This window comes from Euprymna scolopes, chromosome 27 (assembly GCF_053919585.1).
Source record: "Euprymna scolopes isolate OS-2025 chromosome 27, ASM5391958v1, whole genome shotgun sequence".
Classification (NCBI taxonomy): Eukaryota; Metazoa; Mollusca; class Cephalopoda; order Sepiida; family Sepiolidae; genus Euprymna; species Euprymna scolopes.
In genome coordinates this window covers 33,940,321-33,962,701 of record NC_136508.1, presented here as the reverse complement: position 1 = coordinate 33,962,701, position 22,381 = coordinate 33,940,321, and the positions used below count along the sequence as shown (strand labels likewise).

The following is a 22,381-nucleotide window of genomic DNA, read 5'->3' as shown; positions in this document are numbered from 1 at the left end:
AGCCTGATAAATTTCAAATTACACAATGCTTATGCACTGAGGAACAATATATATATATATATATATATATATTAGAAATTACTCCTCAGTTTACAAGCAAATTTGTAATTTGAGAAGTCAAATTAACACAGATATATTTTTTAAAATAAATATTCATTTAAAGTAAACTTAGTTTCAATGATATACATTTTCTTCAGAAATGATAACATTTTCTTTTTCTTATGTGGCATGTTATGACTATACATATTTATATAAAATTAAACTGATAGTTAGGCGAAACTATTTGGATAAAAATGTTCTACTCGGTTAAGAGTAGCAATTATTCTAACTTCTTTTATATATATCTCTACTATTATATAGAAAGAACTTTGAGTGTCTGTGAGTTCTTTTCCTATAGACTCGAAAACGGCTGGGCTGATTTGGGTGAAATTTCACACAAAGGTACTTTATGTTCCTGACAGTGTACTTAGATAAGCTTTATATTGGGATGTCTTTGATAAGTATCGATAATCGAAAAAATCTGATGAAAGAAGTAACAGGCGATTTTGACTGAAGTTAACACCCACACAGTCTAACATAACAAGTGTATTTGAGAAGTTTTATTACCACACAAGTCTAAAGGTCCGACATATATAAAATCAACAGTAGGTTCTCTTTGATATGACGGGTGCATTTGAAATGAATGTTTCTGCTTAAAGCACAATTGCACTTTGATAGTTGACTTTTTTTTATTTTAAACTTAAATTCAAGCCATTACCACTGCACAAGTAATAAGGCCAGGTATATAAAATCAACAGTAGGTTGTTTGATATAATAAGGGCACATCTGAAATGAATGTTTCTGTTTAATTGAAGTATGGTACTTTTGTATTTTAAATTTGACTTCAAGCCATTATACATATTAAAATAATTTTATTAAATCAACGGTAGGTTTTCTACAACGTAGATTAGAATGCATTGTGGACTAAGTCATTGCAGGGGGGTATGTGAAGCTTCCACCCAGTGGATCATGATAAGTCCCCAACTGGAGCAGGCAATGAATTGATTTAATTGAAAAATGGGTGATTTCACCGATTTTGATGACAAGGAAAATATGAGTGTGAAACATTTGTTGATCATCATTCAATCCTGGCCAAAGTCGGGTCCCCTGCTAGTAATTATATTGAAAACGGAAAATTTTTCCGAAATTAATAATGGAACACGTCGCATAAAAACAAGTAAGACATTTTACAATACAACTGAATAAATATATATATATAAAAAAAAAATAATAATAATAAAACATATATATATATATATGTACTTATTGATTTGTAAATCGCCACTTGTTCTCGTCTCCTCTTACCAACAGCAACTATAATTCATTCCTCACATTGTGACAGCCTTCTAAATCTCTTTTACATATATATATATATATATATATATATATATATATATATATATATATATATATATATATATTATATGGTAAAACTGGTAATTAGTAAAAACCTGAAGAGAGTACTCAATACTATTGCAGAGCAAATATGTGTTTTATTATTTTATTACCATTTTATCTGTTTGTTTCGGATGTTGGACCATGTTTACGATCCAACAGACTCGTCAGACCTTACAGAAATGGTTGTTAGTATTTGGAAGAAGTGTTATAGAAAAAATACGAGAAAAAAAGGGAGGGTGGTAAAAGATAATAAGGGCGAGGGAAACGAGTATCGACAATATTTAAGTTTTGAAGGTTAAAATACATTAGATTGTAGTGTGTGTGGGGGGGGGGGGGTAGCAGATTCAGGTAGACGTGGGTGAAGATATATGGATATAGGGAGGTGGAGGTGGAGAGAGGATGGTAAAGAAAAAAGAAAGGGGGGTAAGGAGAGGAGGGGGGAGGAGTTTCAATTTTTAGGTTTTAAAATTTTGACTGCTTTTTGCTTGTTTAGCCAGGTATATGAAGTAGATGAGAGAGAGAGAGAGAGAGAGAGAGAGAGAGAGAGAGAGAGAGAGAGAGAAATGCAGAAAGGGTTTGTGTAGGTGTCATATGTGTTTGGCAAGTAAAAGGTTCCATTTAGAGTTTTCAAGTCGACTTGTTCAATTCAGTTGACAATGAGTTGTTTTTAGGTAGTTAGGGAATAATACATACGCTAACGCACATGCAAATATGCATACATACATACACATGTATATTTCTACACATCCATATACAGATACATATATATAAACAATGTATATGCAGACATATATGCATCTATATGCAGACATACACACAACTCCTATACACATATACATGCTCATACATATATATAGACATATATATATATATATTTATATACATACACACACCTACATATATACATATACGTGGAGATATAGATCTCCAGTAAGAAGTAGATGTACATATACATACATACATACATGCATACATACACACACATGTACCCATATACACGTATATACAATCACATAAATATACATATTCATAAAAATATAAATATACAAACATATATATATATATATATATATATATATATGTATACAGACATATATATGTCTGTATATTTACATTTTTATGAATATGTATATTTATGTTAATTGTATATACCTGTATATGGGTACATGTGTGTGCATGTATGTATGTATGTATATGTACATCTACTTCTTACTGGAGATCTATATCTCCACATATATGTATATATGTAGGTGTGTGTCTATCTATCTATCTATATATATATATATATATATATATATATATATATATATATATGAGTATGTATATGTGTATAGGAGTTGTGTGTATGTGTGTGTATGTCTGCATATAAATGCATGTATGTCTGCATATACATTGTTTATATACATGTGTATGTGCGTATGTGTCTGTATATGGATGCGTAGAAGTGTATATATGTATGCACATTTGTGCATGCGTTAGCATATGTATTAATCCTTAGCTATCTAAAAACAACTCATTATCAACTGAAATGAAGACTTATACTCTAAATGGAACCTTTTACTTGTCAAACACATATGACACCTACACAAACCCTTTCTCTCTCTCTCTCTCTCTCTCTCTCTCTCTCTCTCTCTCTCTCTCTCATCTACTTCATATACCTGGCTAAACAAGCAAAAAGCAGTCAAAATTTTAAAACCTAAAAATTGAAAATCCGCCCTCCTCTCCTTACCCTCCTTTCTTTTTTCTTTACCATCCTCTCACTACCTACACCTCCCTATATCCATATATCTCCACCCACGCCTACCCGAATCTGCTACCCCCCCACACACACACTACAATCTAATGTATTTTAACCTTCAAAACTTAAATATTGTCGATACCCGTCTTCCTCCCCCTTATTATCTCTTACCCTCCTTTTTTTCTCGTATTTCTTCTATAACACTTCTTCCAAATACTAACAACCATTTCTGTAAGGTCTGACGAGTCTGTTGGATTGTAAACATGGTCCAACATCCGAAACATATGTAACCAAACAGATAAAATGGTAATAAAAAATGAAACATATATATATATATATATATATATATATATATGTGTGTGTGTGTGTGTGTGTGTGTGTGTGTGTTTTCCTTTTATATGTCTAAATGTATTGTGTGTATCTGCATACTTATATGTATATGTATTTAAGGCTGACATGGCACCTTCTCATTGACTATACCTTCTGTTCCTTTTTTCCTCCTCTTCTCCCATGCATTCACATCTCCTTCATTACACTGAAGAAGTCCAAACGTATGGTCGAAAATCATGTTTTTGTAAAAAAAGGTTTTTTAATTTTTTTTTCATAACATTTTCTATTCCTGCACGTCACCAATTGAAAACAAACAAAGAAAATTATAAACTTTTATACTTTTCATATTAATTTTTTTATAAATTTTCATATATATATATATATATATATATATATATATATATTATTATTATTATACTGTTGGTAGAATTTTTTCAGTAACTCATAACAACAACACAATATGTCATTCCAAAGAGTGCTCAATGCATGAAACAGAGCAATATATTGATTGTTGGAGAGCTATTGGCTACACATTAGCAAACGTGTTTCAATGACCCCCTAGCATGGAAAATCACCTCATCAGGCCATCAGGGGGTCATTGAAACACGTTTGCTAATGTGTAGCCAATAGCTCTCCAACAATCAATATATATATATATATATATATATATGTTAAACAAACATTATTATTGTTTAATTATCCCTTTATTATTTTTTCGTTTTTTTCTTATCTTATTTGTGTGAAAATCAAAAATGTTAATATATCCCATATGTAATACAAACGTTTTCACTCTATCCCAAGATCATCTTCAGGTGAGAGTCAAATGATGTGCTGATCTCTCTCACCTGCAAAACCCAGAATATTAAATCATCATAAATTCTTTATGGTTTGATTCGATCATTTGATCATTTTATGAATGCTATAATGCATGCAAAAGCTGGTGTGCACAACTGGAGCAAAATTCAGCTTACAACAAATCCCTTCTAGATTATAGAAAAATTGCTCTTTGATCAGCAGTTGTAGATTCCCTGTACGTCAAATGGGACCAGCCATATTCTGCTGAAAAAGGTGGAACCACAACAACAGAAAACAATGCATGTCTTTTGCCCCCCCCCACCCCAAACAGAGTCTGTGATCAATGAACTAAATGTTGAGTTGAAATATAAATTCTTCAAGTGGGGTCAACATTCATCCATCATATTCAGAGTGGTTTTCTTTTAAATGTCTGATCAATGAAGATTTTTGAGTGTAAGTGCATATTTAGCCAGGCAAATTACTTTCTATTTTGAAATTGGTCCACACTAAATGGTGTAGTATAATCTGACAACCCTGCTATATTATATTCCAGCCAGTCACCGATATATTCTATCCATTGAGTTTATATCACAAATAAAATAATTGAGGAGGTTATACTAGCAGCCGACATGTTTTCTGGTTTATTGTGTAAAAGATATGCTATTCGAAACGAATGACAGTATGAAGACATTGAAATAGTTGGCAAGACATGGTCTAATTTCCAATAGTATAATGTGCAAGAAATGTCTACTGGATCCGTGTTTATTATCTAGTTGAATTATTTTTGAACAAATGTACATTTTCTTTTCTATTTAATTTAATTTATTATATGTAAAAAATTATACTTTTGACAATTGTTAAGTAAACATTCATTCATTGATTTTCTTTTCCATTTCTTTTAATTTATTTACATTTTTTTTTACTTTCAGTATTGATTATTTGTGTAAATAAATATAATTTATTTTAAAATTATAATATTTATGAAAAAGTTTTTCTAAATAAACAATTTATTTTAAAATTATAATATTTATTTAAAAAAAGTTTCTGTTCATAAACATATTTTAATGGAAATAATCAGTTTCCAGATGTTCTTATGTGTTAACCTACATTTTCGTTGGGGTCTTTAGATTAAGCTACACCGTTTCATGCAGACCACTTTCAAAACAGAAAGTCGTTTGTCTGTGTAAATAAGTGCCTACACCGAGTTTTGTTTTGATTTGTATTTTTTATACTATTAACACTTTTCTTTGGATGAGTATCACTGGTTTTGTACACAAGGTACTTGGACATTCATGGAAGTTAATTGAGCTGAATAGTGGACGAGATATAGATCCTGTTGATGAAGCAGGTATGGAAGGCTATCATAAAGTTTGTTGTGTAGTTTGTACCAAATTGTCAAGAAAAATCACTACAAGCGAACTTAATTGACACTAGATTTTCAATGTAGTATAACTCAGATCTATTAGTTAACCTTGGAAGAAAGAATGTGTGGTTTTTTTACAAGAAATTTATACATAGCTTTGATTCAACACTTATGAAAATGAGATTAAAACAAAACATTAAACTATTTTTTATTGTAAAAAATAAAAAAATGTACAACAATAATTTAACATCAAATGTTTTACAAAAGAAAACATACCACAAACACCACAATAATAAGACCAGAGAGAGAGAGAGAGAGAGAGAGAGAGAGAGAGAGAGAGAGAGAGAGAGAGAGAGAGAGAGAGAGAGAGAGAGAGAGAGAGAGAGAGAGAGAGAGAGAGAGAGAGAGAGAGAGAGAGAAACAAAATAATAATAATAACTTAAGGAAAACAAAAATAAAAAGAATAAAAAGAAAATATCAAAAATCTTTTATTCCACAACAAGAAAATAGGTCACCTTTTCTAGTTTTCCTGGAGAGCATTAAAAAAAGAAATATATATATATATATATAAAGATTAGTAAAATGCAAACATTTTCAATAATATACAAAAAAATTATTCCACTGAAATATTAGTAAGACTTTAAATTTAATTGAAGAATTCTTTAAACAATCAATGAACTCATTTAGTGACAGATATTTAAACACAAGATTTTTACGTCTTATAAATTATTTATTAAATTGCAATATTTATTTAGAAATAATTTCAAATCAATTATTAAAATGATGAAATGATGTTGATCAAACAATTAAATAAATAGCAAAAAACAAAAACAAAAAACAAAAATGCGATGCTGCAAAAATTGAAACTACAGCTCTGTTGTAATGAAATAATATACATTCCGTTTTTACTTATATGGACTTACTATATGTGCAAGAGTTATCATGATGCCTTGCTTCTGACATGAGTAATATCTTACAACTCAAGTATTGTGTTCGCTATTGCAATAAACCTTTCTTTCTTTTCTTATATTAACGTGCTTGTTCTTTATACTGGATAACAACTTTGTCTATTGTATCTCTTTATCAAAGGATACAACACATAATATATACAATTAAACATGAATTAAAATAATTTACCGTTTAGACCGTTTTATAGACCTCCCCACCCCCCAAAAAAAGAAACAAGTACAATTGACAGAATATGTTTACATGTTATGGTAATGGAATGGCCGACATCCCTTTTTTTTTCTCTATAGACTAACTACAAGCACCGAATGACAAAGGTCTTGCTTTAGATGTTGCTAATACTTTGCCAATGTCTATCTATTATCGTATGGGAGATGACGGTTGTTAACAACACAGACTGACACCTGAGTGTTCTAAGTTCGAATCTGGTTTATTCCTCAAAAATCACTTTCATTTAGGAGGTTGATAACTTTCTCATGGTCCCTCCCATAAGTACCGAATATCTTTCTAGAAATAATTCTGACTACAAAAGTATCAGGAAAATTAATGCCAACAATAGAATCTTCTGATTCATATGATATGATGATGGTCGTATTCTCTATTGCAATAAACCTTAATTTCTTAAACTAATGTGTTGCTTGTTCTTTCCACTCACAAACAAACCATGTCGATCATTGTATCTCTTTATCAAATACATAACATAAAATAAAAATTAATAACAATAATGTTGTTGTTGCAATGGAATTGCCCGCATTTCCCTTTTTACTATATAGATTTACTACATATAAAGTTAGCATCGATTGACAAATATCTTGCTTCTGATATTTGTAATATTTTACTAATATTTATCTAGTCACTCATTGTACTCTCTTGCAATAAACCTTTCTTCATTATGTTTTTTACTCATTATTCATACCAAACAAGGTATACTGCCACTGGAACGTAAGGGGCTACTATTTAGAACCATGTCTAGAGGAACACTTTGTAGGGAGCTGAGTAGGGAGATGTCTGTCTACATTACATATAAATTTATGTATGTTAGTACAATAAGGAAAGTAGAAAAAGGGAGGGGATTCCAAAATTGAACAATTTGAGGGAAGAAACTATTAGAGTAGAAAGCTTTCTAACATCTAGGGATTTCTACAGTGAAGGGTGCGATTTTTGCTGCTTGTCAGATTAATTGGGATATTTACGTTACAAGTGCTACAAGTTCATCAAAGCACATTCCATTAAAGTACTTGTAAAACGAGCGCAGGGATGCAACATTGTGGCAATGAGACAAAGGTTGAAGCTTAGTTGATAGTGCAGGACATATTAGATGGGAGACTCTTTTTCTCTTTTTTGGACTCTATCTAAGAGGGAGAGACTAGTGGTATGCACCAGCCCAGAGGTGGCAACAATACTCATTGTAGACATATAGGATACTGCCAAGTGTCAGTAGATTTTCTTTTCAACATCGTTGACAATGTCTTCATTATACTAGCATGTTAGTTGTTCTTTCAATAACAAGTTTCTTCATCAAGGATACAACACATAGCAGTAAACTGCTGTTTCGACACTTGGTTTAATGTAAACTCGTTTGATAATTCTTTGTTTCCCTCTGTTTCTAATAACTTTCCTCTCTACGAAGTCAGATTTAGACACAAGATTGGTTTTTAATGTGGAGAAAATTCAACCACCCTCAAAGGTTTGGGACAAAAATGAATATTGCTTTAGTCTAGAAGGATTTTTCAGGTGTATTTTTATTGAAATTGATAAATGGAGTTCAGTGTTCATAGATTTAAAGATTAAACTACTATGCCTCTTTTTCCAGTCATAGTGGCTAAATGCAATAAGCAAAATACTTAATTAGCTTACAATCAATGCTAATGATAAACATAGGCCATTATTGAACACATAAGTAAAGAAAAACAAAAAACAAAACAAACCCTGGCTTTGAAAATGAACCATTTCAAGTCAATTTATACAAGATGTCTCAGTATTAACATGACCCATTTTTGAATGTTAATAGTTCTTGTGATATAAATTCTATTATTCTTTATTTTTCAGATTTTATTTTTATTGGGAGGCGGGGGTCACTATGTGTGAAGGCCCAACTTTGAAAATTAGGAAGCGTTTGATTATTTAAAAGTATGGCTCAACAAGAACTTTTTTTCATCAGATTTGAAAACGACCATATTATAGTCAGCTGGGAAGCATCCTCATGATATTGTGTTCAATAATGGGTAGTTCTATGGAAGAAACTTTACTCATGAAATTTTCAATTAGTTTTGGACATAGATAGAAAATAAGGAAAATTGTTGACAGTTGTAGCTGGACGAGTGGATTAATGGGTTAGGATAGAAAATCACAATGTTTCCAAATCATACAAAGAGATGAAAAAAAAAAAAAAGATTGAATAAATGGAAGTTTTGATTAAATATAAAAAAGCATACTTGGTGATGGCCTCCAGTTTTGAAATCAGAAATTGATAAGCGTTGTTTATAAAAAAAAAAAAAAAAACAGACATGTGGCAAGCATTTTAATTAGTTTTGGGGGCGAAAATTTGACTGCCAAAAGGTCAAAGTTGTAGGTAAGTTGGACATGGGTCAAACATTTTATTTTGATTTGAGACCAAAATAATAAATGTTAAGGGGTCAAAATTGGGGTCCAAATTAGAAAAAATTTACCTCTACAGTCTCAGACAATTTTTGGTGTAAACATTTGAAATTTTACATAAAGTGTATTCACACTTAGAGAAAGTTATGAGCAGTACAAAGCCGGGCTGAACTGCTAGGGTGTTATAAAATTTCAATTTTATAGCAAGCATTACTGAATAAAGACCTGTTTGATTTGCTAATGTTTAAGTTTTCTTAGCTTTCTTGCTTGATTCATAACTTATGGACATGTACATGGGTTACAGTTATATGGAGACATTTTGTATATAAAGTATTTTTCAACAATTTTATTGCATTCACTTTCTATCAATACAAACAAGAGTCAAAAAATGACTATAATGGTCTGTCCATAATTATATAACATCAGGTATAGTGCAACCTCTCTAATGTGCAACACTTTATCGTCTTAGATGCATATTTCATGAACCCATTAGCCCCGATGGTCCTTTTTTAATATCAGAAGAATAATTAACCATATTTTAGCAACATTGGTATTTTCAGAGATATCTATTGTTAGTCATAATGATAGGCAAATATTACACCTGCTTTCAGATGTATATCGGTAATGCTGATGTTTTAGTTTCCGTATACTGTGAGCATCCAGAATTAAAAGATACAATCAGTTTCATCTATTATTAAATCAAAATTTCTTTGGTAAGGAGTACTTATAACTAACCTATAGTATACATGAATGCTGTATCCTATAAAATCAAGTAAAATCTGAAAGTAATATTTTAATTAGTAATATTGCATTTGCAAAAGATTTTTGTGTAATCAAATAAAAACACACACACACATTGGACATTAGGCGTTTAATGCTACATGTTTTGATAAAAAAGGAAAAACAATGAAATTTTAATATAAATATGCAATAACAAATAATATATTATCAATTGTAAAATACAACTGATTCCAATGAAGGTTTTAAGTCATCAAAGCTACTCTACCAGCAACCCAAGATTTTCTCAAAAGAAAAATTATTTCTTCTCAGATATACATATATACATATAATATGGCATAGACAAAATATGCAGTGCAAATTGATTTACTGATATGTATCCTTAAATGATTACCGCTCACTTGAGCAGAAGAGGATGCAAGTAAAACCAATTCTGGCATACAGGATCATCAACGAGAATTTAAATCAACATTTCTAAGAGATTTTTTTTAACCCAACATCAAGTTGTGGTATCCATGGAACCATAAAAATGATGTGCTATAGACGCTTTTGCCTCAATAGAAGAAAGGCAGTATTTTCTGTCTGTATTTCTGCTCCCTGGAACAGCCTACCAGAGGTAGTAAATTTAAAAAAGGCCCAGGTAAAGTTCATTATATTTTGGCGTCTTATCAAATTTTTCAAACCATTTTTTCCGTCATATACTACATTTTCTTTGTACATTTGACTAATGTAAACTTAAAAGAGGATAATGGTAGATGACAGTGGCTAAGTGGTTAATGACACAAGTTCGAATTCAGTTCATTCTACAGAAACAGTTTCACTTACAGATGTTGGTAACCTTCATGTGGTTCCTTCCATAAGTACCTGATTTTTTTCTAAAAGAAATTCTGATATAAGGTAAACGAATACTCACAGAAGATCATTTTATTCATGAATGAGGACGATGTGGATTTGTCTTTGTTATTCATCACTTATCAGTGAATTTGAAATATAAATTGTTACTTAAAAATCAAAATTCTAAATGGTGTTTATTTTATTTCAACTACTGCTAACTATAGTTGACCATTGTTTTATTATTATTTATTTTACCCACGGCACACAATGCATGTTGTCACCAAGACGTAAAAGACTACTGTACTTAAGGATCAGATTTATATGGGCATCCTAAGTGGGGAGTTGTGTAGCAAAATGCTTGTATACATTACATTTAAATTTTTGTATGTTGGTACAGTCGTGGAAACATGGAAATAGGGAGGAAATTTCTAAGGTAAGCAGTCCAAGAAAAGATGCTATCAGAGTAGAAAATCTTCTTGCATCTTGGGATCTCAACAGTGAAGGGATGGGATTCTTTGGCTAGTCAGGTAGGTTGGGAGTATTTACGTTGAGGAGGGTACAAGTGCATAATATTTAAGGAAAGTAAAAAGTTGACCTTGGGTTTACCTCTTGTAGCTTCATAACCGTCATTTCCTTTATTTGGTCCTTTAAGTGTTCCCATTTCATGAGCGATGTTTCTGACAAAGGAGACAGTATTGGCGTTTTCTAAGTTGGAATCTATCCATTTAACACTTACTGTTGACTAATTAGCTTATTGTTTTGGAGTCAAGTGGCTTCATGTCTTGTCTGAAGTGATTTATATTAAAAAAATATTCAGAGCACATTTTGAGAAGGACTTGTAGAACAAGCACATGATACAACTCTGCAACAGTGTAATAGGGGTTGGAGCTTGGTAGACAGTGCTGGAACTATTTCAGGTTGAAATTATTTTTTTGCACCCTGTTCATTAGGGAGAGGCTAGTAGTTGGTGGACCATGTACGACCGAATGGTGACCTTAACAAAATATAGAATATCGACAGGTATTAGAAGATTTCTAACCAAAATATTATAACTGATCATTGTGGCATCATAGGTGTTCTGCTCATTAGATATCCACTAGTTTTTCTCAATGAGAGCGAACCTGAGGCAAGTATAGTCCAGCAGAACCATTTTAAATTTTACAGAAAACCACAGTTAAATGCCTTCGTCCTTCAAATAAATAAAAAAATAAATAAAAACAAATAAATCTAAGAATGATGTTAGATAGATCTATGATCGTATATATTCTATCCAAGTTTTTCTTTCTCCCTGACTAGTTGGTTTATTAAGACTTGAGAGTGTTCGAACATGTTTTTCCTCACATACACACACCCACATGTACGCATGCAATATATGCACACATACACATACGTATACATATCCTCATACACACACTCACAAACATATATACGCATACACACACACACATTGTGCGCATGCACCCGAGCTATGACGTCACATCAAAAAATGCTGACTCACGGTAACAGGATATAAAAAGCATCAGCATCTACACTAATCCTTTTTTTCACTCCTGGCGTCTACGGCAACACACGTGTTGTTAAATACGTGTGTTGCTACTACTGTTTTTGACCAGTGCGAACATAGTACTTGGCCTTCAGGCCAAGGTCAAAGTGTAGTATCTGTTCCGGCAGTTACTGCAAGCAAAGACCCTATGTGGAAGCGACCTCACAGATAAGACCTTGGTCAATGTAGGGGCAACCCTTCATACCAATTGTCACTATCCAGCTCCCTTACTCCGCGGGGAGTTGGTCCCCATTTCCCCTTCACTCCTCACATCAAAAATCGGCCTTGTGCCTAATTTTCTTGGTGGCGGAGCAAATAAATACCTGTTCTTCAGATGCTGTACTTCAATTTCTTGTTCTCTGTCAGTGGAGGAGAAATCCTTCACGACTAAGACAATTTTTTTATTTTTGTTCCTTTTCTCCACGTTAAAAAACGACCCTGGTGTCTAACTCTGTCCCGTGGGGAGGCACTGTAAATAGGAACATTTGACGACTCACATTCTTTTGTCCTCTCCTTCTCCCGTTTTTTTCCACCGTCGAAACAAGTCGCCATGATTTCTTTCACGACGAACGTCAAACACCAAGTTCGACAAACATTTTCTGGGACCTTTCAGTAATTTCATCATGAGGTTTCGTCTTTTATCTCTCATCCCATCATACCACAGAACTGAACATTATTCACAAGAGACTTTATTTTTCCATGAAAAGTAAATAAGTTATTTATTTCAACCATTGTGTTTCTTCTCGCCAATACATTCGTTTCATTATTTTCTTTTGTAGCGAGTCAGGATTATTATATCCTGGTCCGCAACAAGAGTGTAGTTAGTATTAATAATATGTATACAGAATAGGGATCATGTTATCATTGACATATTCCGAGTAGTAAACGTAAACTACTGGAAGGTTCTGAATGAAAACTTTGTGTCTTTTTTTTTTTATACCAAAATGATATCAAACAGTTATGAAAGCAAAGAAAACAATTATAATCGAAAACAGTCATCATCGTATGGTAATTTCAATAACAAAAAGGACGTGAAGTTTAAAAACAATGCTAAAATAATGTTATTTAGAAAGTCATTTATAACATGAAGAGGGGGTCATTTTAACTATTCTGCACTTTCAACTAACAATTTAATAAACAAAAGATACTGTTTGTCAACTGTTGTAATTTTATTGGTTAAAGGTTTTGGCACCTTTTGGCGGTTTACGTAACCTACCAAAATATGCCAGGGTCCCTATTCTGCATATGTACCATATTAATCTATATAATTTTATAAGTGACAATAGTGGCATCACAGATTCCTGACCAGTAGATTCTCACTAGTTTTCCTAACCAGAGTATAATCCAACAGAACGCATTTACATACAGAAAATCAGGGCCAAATTCCCTCATCTTTAAAAATAAAAGTAGATAAAAGTGGACCCATTATCGTAGATATTGTATCTGAGTTTTCTTTCTTTCTGTTTTTTTTTTGTTTTTGTTTTTACTTTAATTCATCCCAAACAAGACACATTACTACTGAAATGTAAAGGCTACTGTGGATTAGAAACATGATTTATAGGAGCATCCTAAGTGAGGAGTTGCACAGTGAGATGTTTGTTTACATTACATTTAAATGTCTGCAAGTCGGTACAGTCATGAAAATAAAATAGAATAGAAGGAATTTAAAAGGCCAGTTGTTTGAGGGAAGAATCTATTAGAGTAGAAACCCCTCAGCATCTGGGGACGTCCACAGTGAATGGATGGGAGTTTGCTGATTGTTGAGTTTTTAGTCCCTCTTAATTCTCAAGAGAAAATGAATACCTCCTGTAAGGATGATTGCACATGTAATTGTGAAGCAAGGATTACACAGTCCCAAACCATACCTCTCCTGAGCCAACACTGCTTGATTCGAGTGGCAAGGATTACTGCAAACAATTCCGAGATGAATGTTTTTTTTTATTAAATTTTCACCCCAAACAAGGCACAGTGCCACTTTGAAGTAGGAGGCTACTGTCGGGGACATAAGTTGCAAGGGTATTATGAACAGAGATGAGTAGCAAGATATCTGTTCACATTACACTTGAACTTCTGCATGTCAGTACAGTTGGGAAAGCAGAATCCTGGAAGCGAGTTCCAAAGTCTAGCAGTTCTGAGGAAGAAACTATTGGAGTAGAAGGCTTTCTTACACCTAGGGATCTCTACTGTGAAGGGATGGGATTTAGCTGCTTGTTGGGTTTTTCGGGGGTGTTCACGTCGAGGAGGTACAAGTGTTTGTAGTTCGCCAGAGCATTCACCACTTGTAGAAGATTTTTTGGCATCTGAGGATCTCTGTAAGGGTGGGATTTTGCTGCTTGTCGGGTCTGTTGAGGGTATTGACATCGAGGTACAAGGGCTTGTACTTTGTCGGAGCATCTACCATTAAAATACTTGTAGAACAAGCAGAGGGATGCAACATTTCATCAATGGGACAAAGGCTGAAATCTAGCTGACAGTTCAGGACCTATCAGGTTGGCGACTCTCTTTTGAACTCTGTCAAGAAGTGAGAGACAAGTAGTTGAGTCTGATCAGTATTAAACTGATGAGCATTTGAGAATACTAGGCACTGTATCTGGACCTCACCTTATTATGTGAGTTGGTTAGTGGAATCTGAGATCTTTTTTTGATATTCCAGCTGTTAGGATCCATACTAATATGCTTTGTATGGTGACAATACTCTCTTTGATTAAAATTTTACATAGAGATTTTTCCATGTATTCATGAACTATTTCATCTTATCTATCATTAGTATCATAACACTTATTATTATTATTATTATTATTATTATTATTATTATTATAGTAATATATTTATTATTAAATCAAGTACTTTTCCCTGGATAAGGATATAAAAATGTAGACAATGTTAAGATCTTAGAGAGAAAGAAAGAGGGAAGCATACGTTTTTTAAGTCTACAAGTGTAAAAGTGAACTTTGATGGGCTCTAATCTTAAAAATGCTGACAGACCACTTGCATCTCTATATTGGTGTTAGATTGTTATTTACTCACCTCCCCATGCTTGAGGGCATCTCAGATGACAGGCAAGGGAACTGTCGCTCCTCATCTTGTGTAATGGGAGAATACTGCTTGAGAGGAAGGCCTCCTGCGACGGAGTCTAACTTTTGAGCGAAAAGGCCAATGCTATGAATGACAGATTAGAGAGGTTGTACTCTAGGGTATACAGGTAATTAATTGATACAGATAGGTCACAAAATTGAAATTAAATAGATGGAAGTTGCATTCAGAGCCGACGCTGTCTACTTTCAAGATTCCTTTCAAGACTTCAGTAGTTCTCTGTTGGCTTTAGTTTTATTATTTTTGCTACCTTACTTTGTTGAAAAAATATATTAAGTTGCTTTTAATAGTAAAAAAATATTTGAAAAAATACTGTGCAGAAATCAGACACAAACTCAAATTGCATCAAAAGTTCAAAATCAATAAGATGATAAATTTGAAGACTTGTATATCTTATAAAATATAAAATTTCTTGAATAAGTGATGAAAATTCTATGAAGTTTTTACTGATTAAAATTAATTGATCTGCTTACAAAAGATAGTCTCCTAATGAGGGCCCCTGTATCAAAGATTAAGGTCAGGGGGTCAAGAATTGTTAATGTTAGCACCGGCACTGATTGCAATTAAAAAGAGATTTATTGAAAAAATATTGAGTCTGGAAAAGGGGAAATTTAAAATGATTACAAAAACAACTAAAACAAACATATATACTTACTTTCTAGATGAGTCCACCTGATCAGGCTCAAAATATTTCACGTTTCCTGCAATATACAGAATTGTGTTTCATAGTAGTGAATATGTCAACAAAGTTGGAAAAATATAATAAAAAAATGGTGGAAGATACTTTCCTGCAGAGTTTTAATTCCTTCATAGTGAAATCCCCTATCTCTTAAATGAAAATATTGATCTGGATATACATGGACATCGGTGAAATTAATTGGAATACAATTTATTTAAACAATAAATGTTATTGAAAAAATGATGTTTATATTAAGACAGAATTAAACATTGAGCATGCATGCGTTAAGCTATGAATCAAATAGATAAAAAGACGGGGAAGAGACTGGCTCTATTTTATATATTGGATGATGATGGACAATGTAGTGTAGGTAAAAAACAAAAGCATAGTAAACAAGAGGGAGGGCGAATACTTTCCTGTAGTGTTGAAATTTCTTTAAAAAACATTTAATACATTGTTTTTATTATGACTTCACACATATTGCCAATCGGTGATGCTTAGAGTTCCAGATCATATTTCTCCACATCAATCTTAGATTGTATGGCATAATGATATTAACATACCAATTCCCATTAGATTACTGAAGTTAAGCAAGGTTGTTATTTGTCAATTTGTCTGACTGGATACATATGCGTCTCTGGGCCACATGTGAATTTGACATTCTCTTAAAATTTCCAGCTTCAGTGAAAGCTGGTTAAGCCTACCTACCCTGCCTAGGGTGATACCTCTCCAGGTATTACTGAATAGAATATAAAAGACAAAAACAAAACAACAACAAACAATGACAACAACAATAAAACAACATATTCTAATTCCTGTTTTTCAATAAAATTATGAATATTTTAGTATTATTATCCCAAATATTCTCATTATAGGCATTACACAGACAGACAGACAGACAGACACACACACACAGAGACACACACATATATATTTAATTATTATAGTAAATAATTATACTACGTGTGTGTGTGTGTGTGTGTGTGTGTGTGTGTGTGTGTGTGTGTGTGTGTATGTGTGCCTGTCTGTGTTAGTGTGCTTTTATAATATATCGCTTTACTGATAATTTTATTCTTATGCTCATTTCAAAAACGGTCCAGTTTTATTTACAATACAATATACAATTGTTTTGGCCCTTTACCGATATTTTTATATATAGTTCTCTGCATATATGTTATGTCAGGGAGGAATTCATCAGTGTTAAGAATATACATTAAGATGAGCATAAAAATAAGTGTCTGTTCCAAGTGAAGCGTTATGTTATAAAAATAAGTACAGCTCTAATATTATACTATCGAGCTATCTAAATGAACTTTGTGTTATTAATACTTATATTTCAATACAAATTTGGAAAAATTCATTCCAATAATATATATATATATATATATATATATATATATATATATATATATATATATATTCAAGCAGACATTATTAAATGTATATTCAGCAATGCTCAAATCGCTAATAAACTCAGCACAAAATTGCAAGTCACATATTTATTTGTTTATTCATTTTCGATTTTTATTTATTCAATTTTTTTCTCCTTTTGTGTGCTTATGATTTACCATTGACTTATTACACACACATTATATATATTTAAACAAACATTGTTAAAAACAACAGAAATCTGTTTGATTATACTTTTTTATTTGTTTATTTTATGAATGATCTTTTTTGTATTAAAATAAAACAAAATTATGAATATTTTATATGCAACACTAACACTTTCGATTTGTTGTCGAATCATCATCAGATGAAAAAATAAATGGACATTGAAACCTGCAGAAAGAAGGAAACACCAAAAGGCAGCACAGAAATGGGTACATTAAGTCAGTTACATGACGTGAGAACGTTTTTTTATATTGTTCCAGAAAAGACTTTGATAATTTTAGCTACAATATTCTTCAAGAACTACAATGCTCTTTCCAAAATTATAAGATTTTTCAAATCTAAAATATCTTAAAAGAGACGAACTTGAAACATGTGTAATAAATATAAACGACAAAAAATACGAAAATATTAAACAAAACTGAACAAATAATAACTGTTAGTAGTTTCACTTATTTAAAGATGCTAATTAGTGTATATTACTAGAAGTTACCATTTAAATTGTCCTCTTATTTAACTCTAAATTAGATTCCAATCTCCCATAAAAGTTTATATATAACCTCATATGATCTTAAACTCTCTCTTTTAACTACAACCAAAACCGATTAAAATTATTTTCTAAAAAGAGGTTTTGATTACTTAATGTATACATAGCCTTAATGTATATATAGAAAGGATGGAGTACTGCTGCCACATCTGGGCAGGAGCTGCTAAAAACAGCCTATCCTGCCTTGACAGAGTACAAAATAGACTTCGTGGTTTAGTGGGGGATGCCCTTTTCTCTTCCCTGCAACCACTCTCCCACAGAAGAGACGTTGCGAGCCTGTCTTTGTTTTATCGTTATTTCCATGGCAGTTGCTCGTCTGAGCTCCAACCCCTCGTCCCCCTCGCCAATCTTTCATGACAAACACCCGTCTGGCTGAAACTACTGTCAATAATTTTCTCCACTCTTTATCTGTGCCTAAATCCAAACGTAGATTACATGAGCAAAGCTTCTTTCTTAGAACTGCACGCCAGTGGAACTCTCTGTCGCTTACCTGTTTACCACCTGACTACAACTTGGACGTTTTCAAGTCCAACATAAACAAACTCCTGACAAACCGCCCCCTTAAGTAAGACACTCTATCAAAACCCCCAATATTAATGATTACTAAAATACTATCTCATTGATTACTGTACACGCAATAACCCTTATCCCTGAGTGGCCTTCGGGCCTTGATAAGTGGTGACCCCCCCCCCTGTAAAAAAAAAAAAATGTATATATAGCCTGCACTTATTTTCTCTATTTGCTAATGATCCCTCTATCTGAATTATTTTATCTTAATTAAATATTTTTTGTTTTTATTTTTGGAATTCTTTGAGATGAGGCTTCATAATCTGTGCATTCATTCTTTTTGCCGACTGTTATCCTCATCATCATAGTTGTTATTATTTCACTACGTTTCAGCCAACTTATCCTCTAGCCTTCTTCGGGTGATTAACCACAACAGGATAGAAATGCTGAGTTTTGTAACTTATCCCCAATAATTACTGCCTTCCAAAGTTGTTGTCTCACCACGTTTTGGCCAACTAATCCTCTGGCCTGCTTGACTAGGATCAAAACTGCTATCTTCAGACAGTGCTCACCTGGAACGGTAGAGACTTAACACCTCTAACACTGCGCCACAGGCTCAAAAGTTGGATTTTATGGTCCTATGAATCCAATTTTGTATTCTTATCTGGTTTTCCATTGCAAACCAGAGGATTAGTTGGCCAAAACGTGATGGACAACAACTATGGAAGGCAGTAATTACTAGGGATACAGTTACAAGACTCAGCATTTCTATCTAGCTGCAGTTAATCATCTGAAGAAGTCCAAAGGATGTGTTGATTGAAATGTGAAACAACAATAACTATAAAGATAAGGATAATAGTCTGCAAAAATAATGAATGCTTAAATAAATGTTTTGTTTTTTCACTACCTTTTTAATTCCTATTAATATAGTGATACTTTTGAATTTATTTTGTATATATATATATATATATATATATATATATATATATATATATATATATATATATATATATATATATACAGTGGAACCCCGAGATACGGTGGCCCTAGGATATGTTTTTCTGGCCTTTAGTTATGGTATTTGCCCCGCTTTACGGTGTTATTTATAATGGTATCTGATTATATACATGTGTATTATATACTGTAGTGTATTTTGTTACTAATTTTTTAATTTTTTTTATCCTGAGGTTCTACTGTGTATATATATATATATATATATATATATATATATATGGGACAAATATTCTTATTCAATTATATTTCACCTTTTATTTATATCAATCTTTTATGAAGTTCCATGTGACTACAGAGCATGCTAAAATGTTCATTTCTTGACAGCACCTGTTTCGAAGTGCAGAATCATTCATGATTCAAAGATAGCATATCTAAAACAAAACACAATGGCAACTATTCTTCCGATTTCTCCAGATTTTGTAGTAATGCCCATATTCCTTTCATTTTCTTTTAAAGATGATGAGTTGCTATTCTTCTGACGAGTAAGGTGGAATTAATTTAAAAAATTAACATAATAATTACATGAATGATTCTGTACTACAACACAGGTGCTGTCAAGAATTGAACATTTTAACATGCTTAAAAAATAAATGGTAAGATGGACAACATCTTGAAATTTGGAATACAGACTTTTGTCATATATATATATATATGATGACGATGATGATTGCAACGTCTTGTCAGACGAGTGCCACTCCCTCAGACATTTAAAATCCATGAGCCCAAATGTCTGAGGGAGTATCTATACAAATATGATGTGACAGAGTCTTAGCTTTGTACGACAGCTAAGTCTCTCTCTCTCGGTTCAAAATGTTGAGATCCAGCAACAAACAAGAGCAAGATAGCCAGCAACAAATTAAACTGCAGACCAGCTTAATGCGGGTACTGGTCTTCCGCTTTATGGTTTTTTAAATCAGAGATTTGCTTCTCCTAGAAAGGTTGCCTTCACCACGGCTTACGGGAGCCCTCTCTACCCCAATACACATATACACACACACAAATATACACGGTGCTAGTTGGCCGTTGACCCAGAAAAAGAGTTCATTCGCCACATATATAAGAGACAGAGGGGGGGGGATTGAAGGAAAAATACAATACATTTATAAATTTATTGGTTTTATTTTTAATTACGCCAGAATTGTTTTGTTTACATTTTTCATGACACTAGTTTTGTAAAGTTAAATTGTACAACCAACTGAAATCATCTATACGCATTAGAAAAAATGTTACTCTTTTCTCAGTATTCATTCCAATTTGGATTCAAATTGAATGCAATACAGAAATAAACTAGCGATAAAGTAGTTTGTTATATTTTGAAATATTAAAATCTAGTAATCTTAATAAAGTTCCTACACTTCAAGTTTCTTACATCTTCAAATTCCAACTCATGGTGCTTGGTGCTTTAGAGGGAGAGAGAGAGGTGAAAGGGAGATATAGCAAGCAGAAACAGACTAATTTATGATCTTTATCTTTTTGTATTTAGTTGGCTTTGCCAACTCAGTTTTTCGATAATCCATATTCAAATTCAGTTTAAAATAATAAAGACAGTAAATAATAAAAATATTGAAATAGTCCATTATAAACAAAAAAAGAATATTATGACAAATAGTAATACGATTTAATCTATGACGAAAGAGAGAAACGGGTGAGAGGTTGAGGGAGATCAAGAGAGCAGAATGAAACTAATATATGATTTTTATCTATTTATATTTAACTAGCATTGCAAACTCATTTTTCCAGATCTTAACAATATAACTTAATCCATGATAATAAAGACAGGAAGAAAAAAAAACTTTGAAATACTACATTATAAATAAAAAAAGAATATCACAAGTAGTAATACTATTTAACTTTTCACGAAAGAGAGAGAAGGAGGAGAGAGAGTGCTATAGCCGGCAAGAAGAGATTAATTGAGCATTGTTACATTTTCATGCTTTTATATTCAACTGGCTTTGCAAGCTCACTTTTTCCTGATTAAAACAATATAACAAGCTCTATTAGTGACCTAACAGGTCACCCGCTTTTTTGTTTTTATTTAGTTACATATAAAAGTAGAAGCAATTTTTAAATTTATAATTTGATCAAAATTCTAAAAAGATCTAACGTCTATGTTTCTTACCTTTGCTGTGTTTCAGAGATATGTAAGATTTCCTTCCAAACAATACAAAGTGTATTTAACTAACGGCTTTGGAGCAGATAAATCACTTGGCCTTTTTAATGGAATATTTAGAAACAAATAAAAAGTTGAGGAAGACATCACTATTCTTCTTTCCCTTGTATACTAAATTTATTTTCACACGCTAAAGAGTGTTAGCATGTTCACATATGCTTGACTATTTAATCATGAGATTTTATTAGCAGAGCCGAAGACATTTCCATAATTAATGAATTACCTTTTCATTGGTATTTTAGTCTAAAACAAACCATGCCAGATGTCTACAGACATGAAAAAAGTAAATAGATACCCCATAAAAATAATTCATAGATATTTTAAGTTTATGCTTCCTTCACGGACGGCCAGCACTTGGAGATGTACAAAGCAGCACTAATTGACACATCGATATTTTATAATTAAAAATATTAGGGGA

General features: G+C 32.4%; 1 protein-coding gene across 1 annotated transcript in view; it reads right to left on the bottom strand.

The window, feature by feature from the left end:
* LOC145248803 (uncharacterized) overlaps nt 1–22,381 on the bottom strand; it is a 2,668,808-nt gene that overhangs the window by 3,081 nt on the left and 2,643,346 nt on the right. The window contains exons 19-20 of the mRNA XM_080110455.1: nt 16,091–16,136; nt 15,370–15,501 (exon numbers count right to left, since the gene is read on the bottom strand). Coding sequence (XP_079966581.1) covers nt 15,370–15,501; nt 16,091–16,136 — 178 coding nt within the window. The remainder of the gene's footprint in view (nt 1–15,369; nt 15,502–16,090; nt 16,137–22,381) is intronic.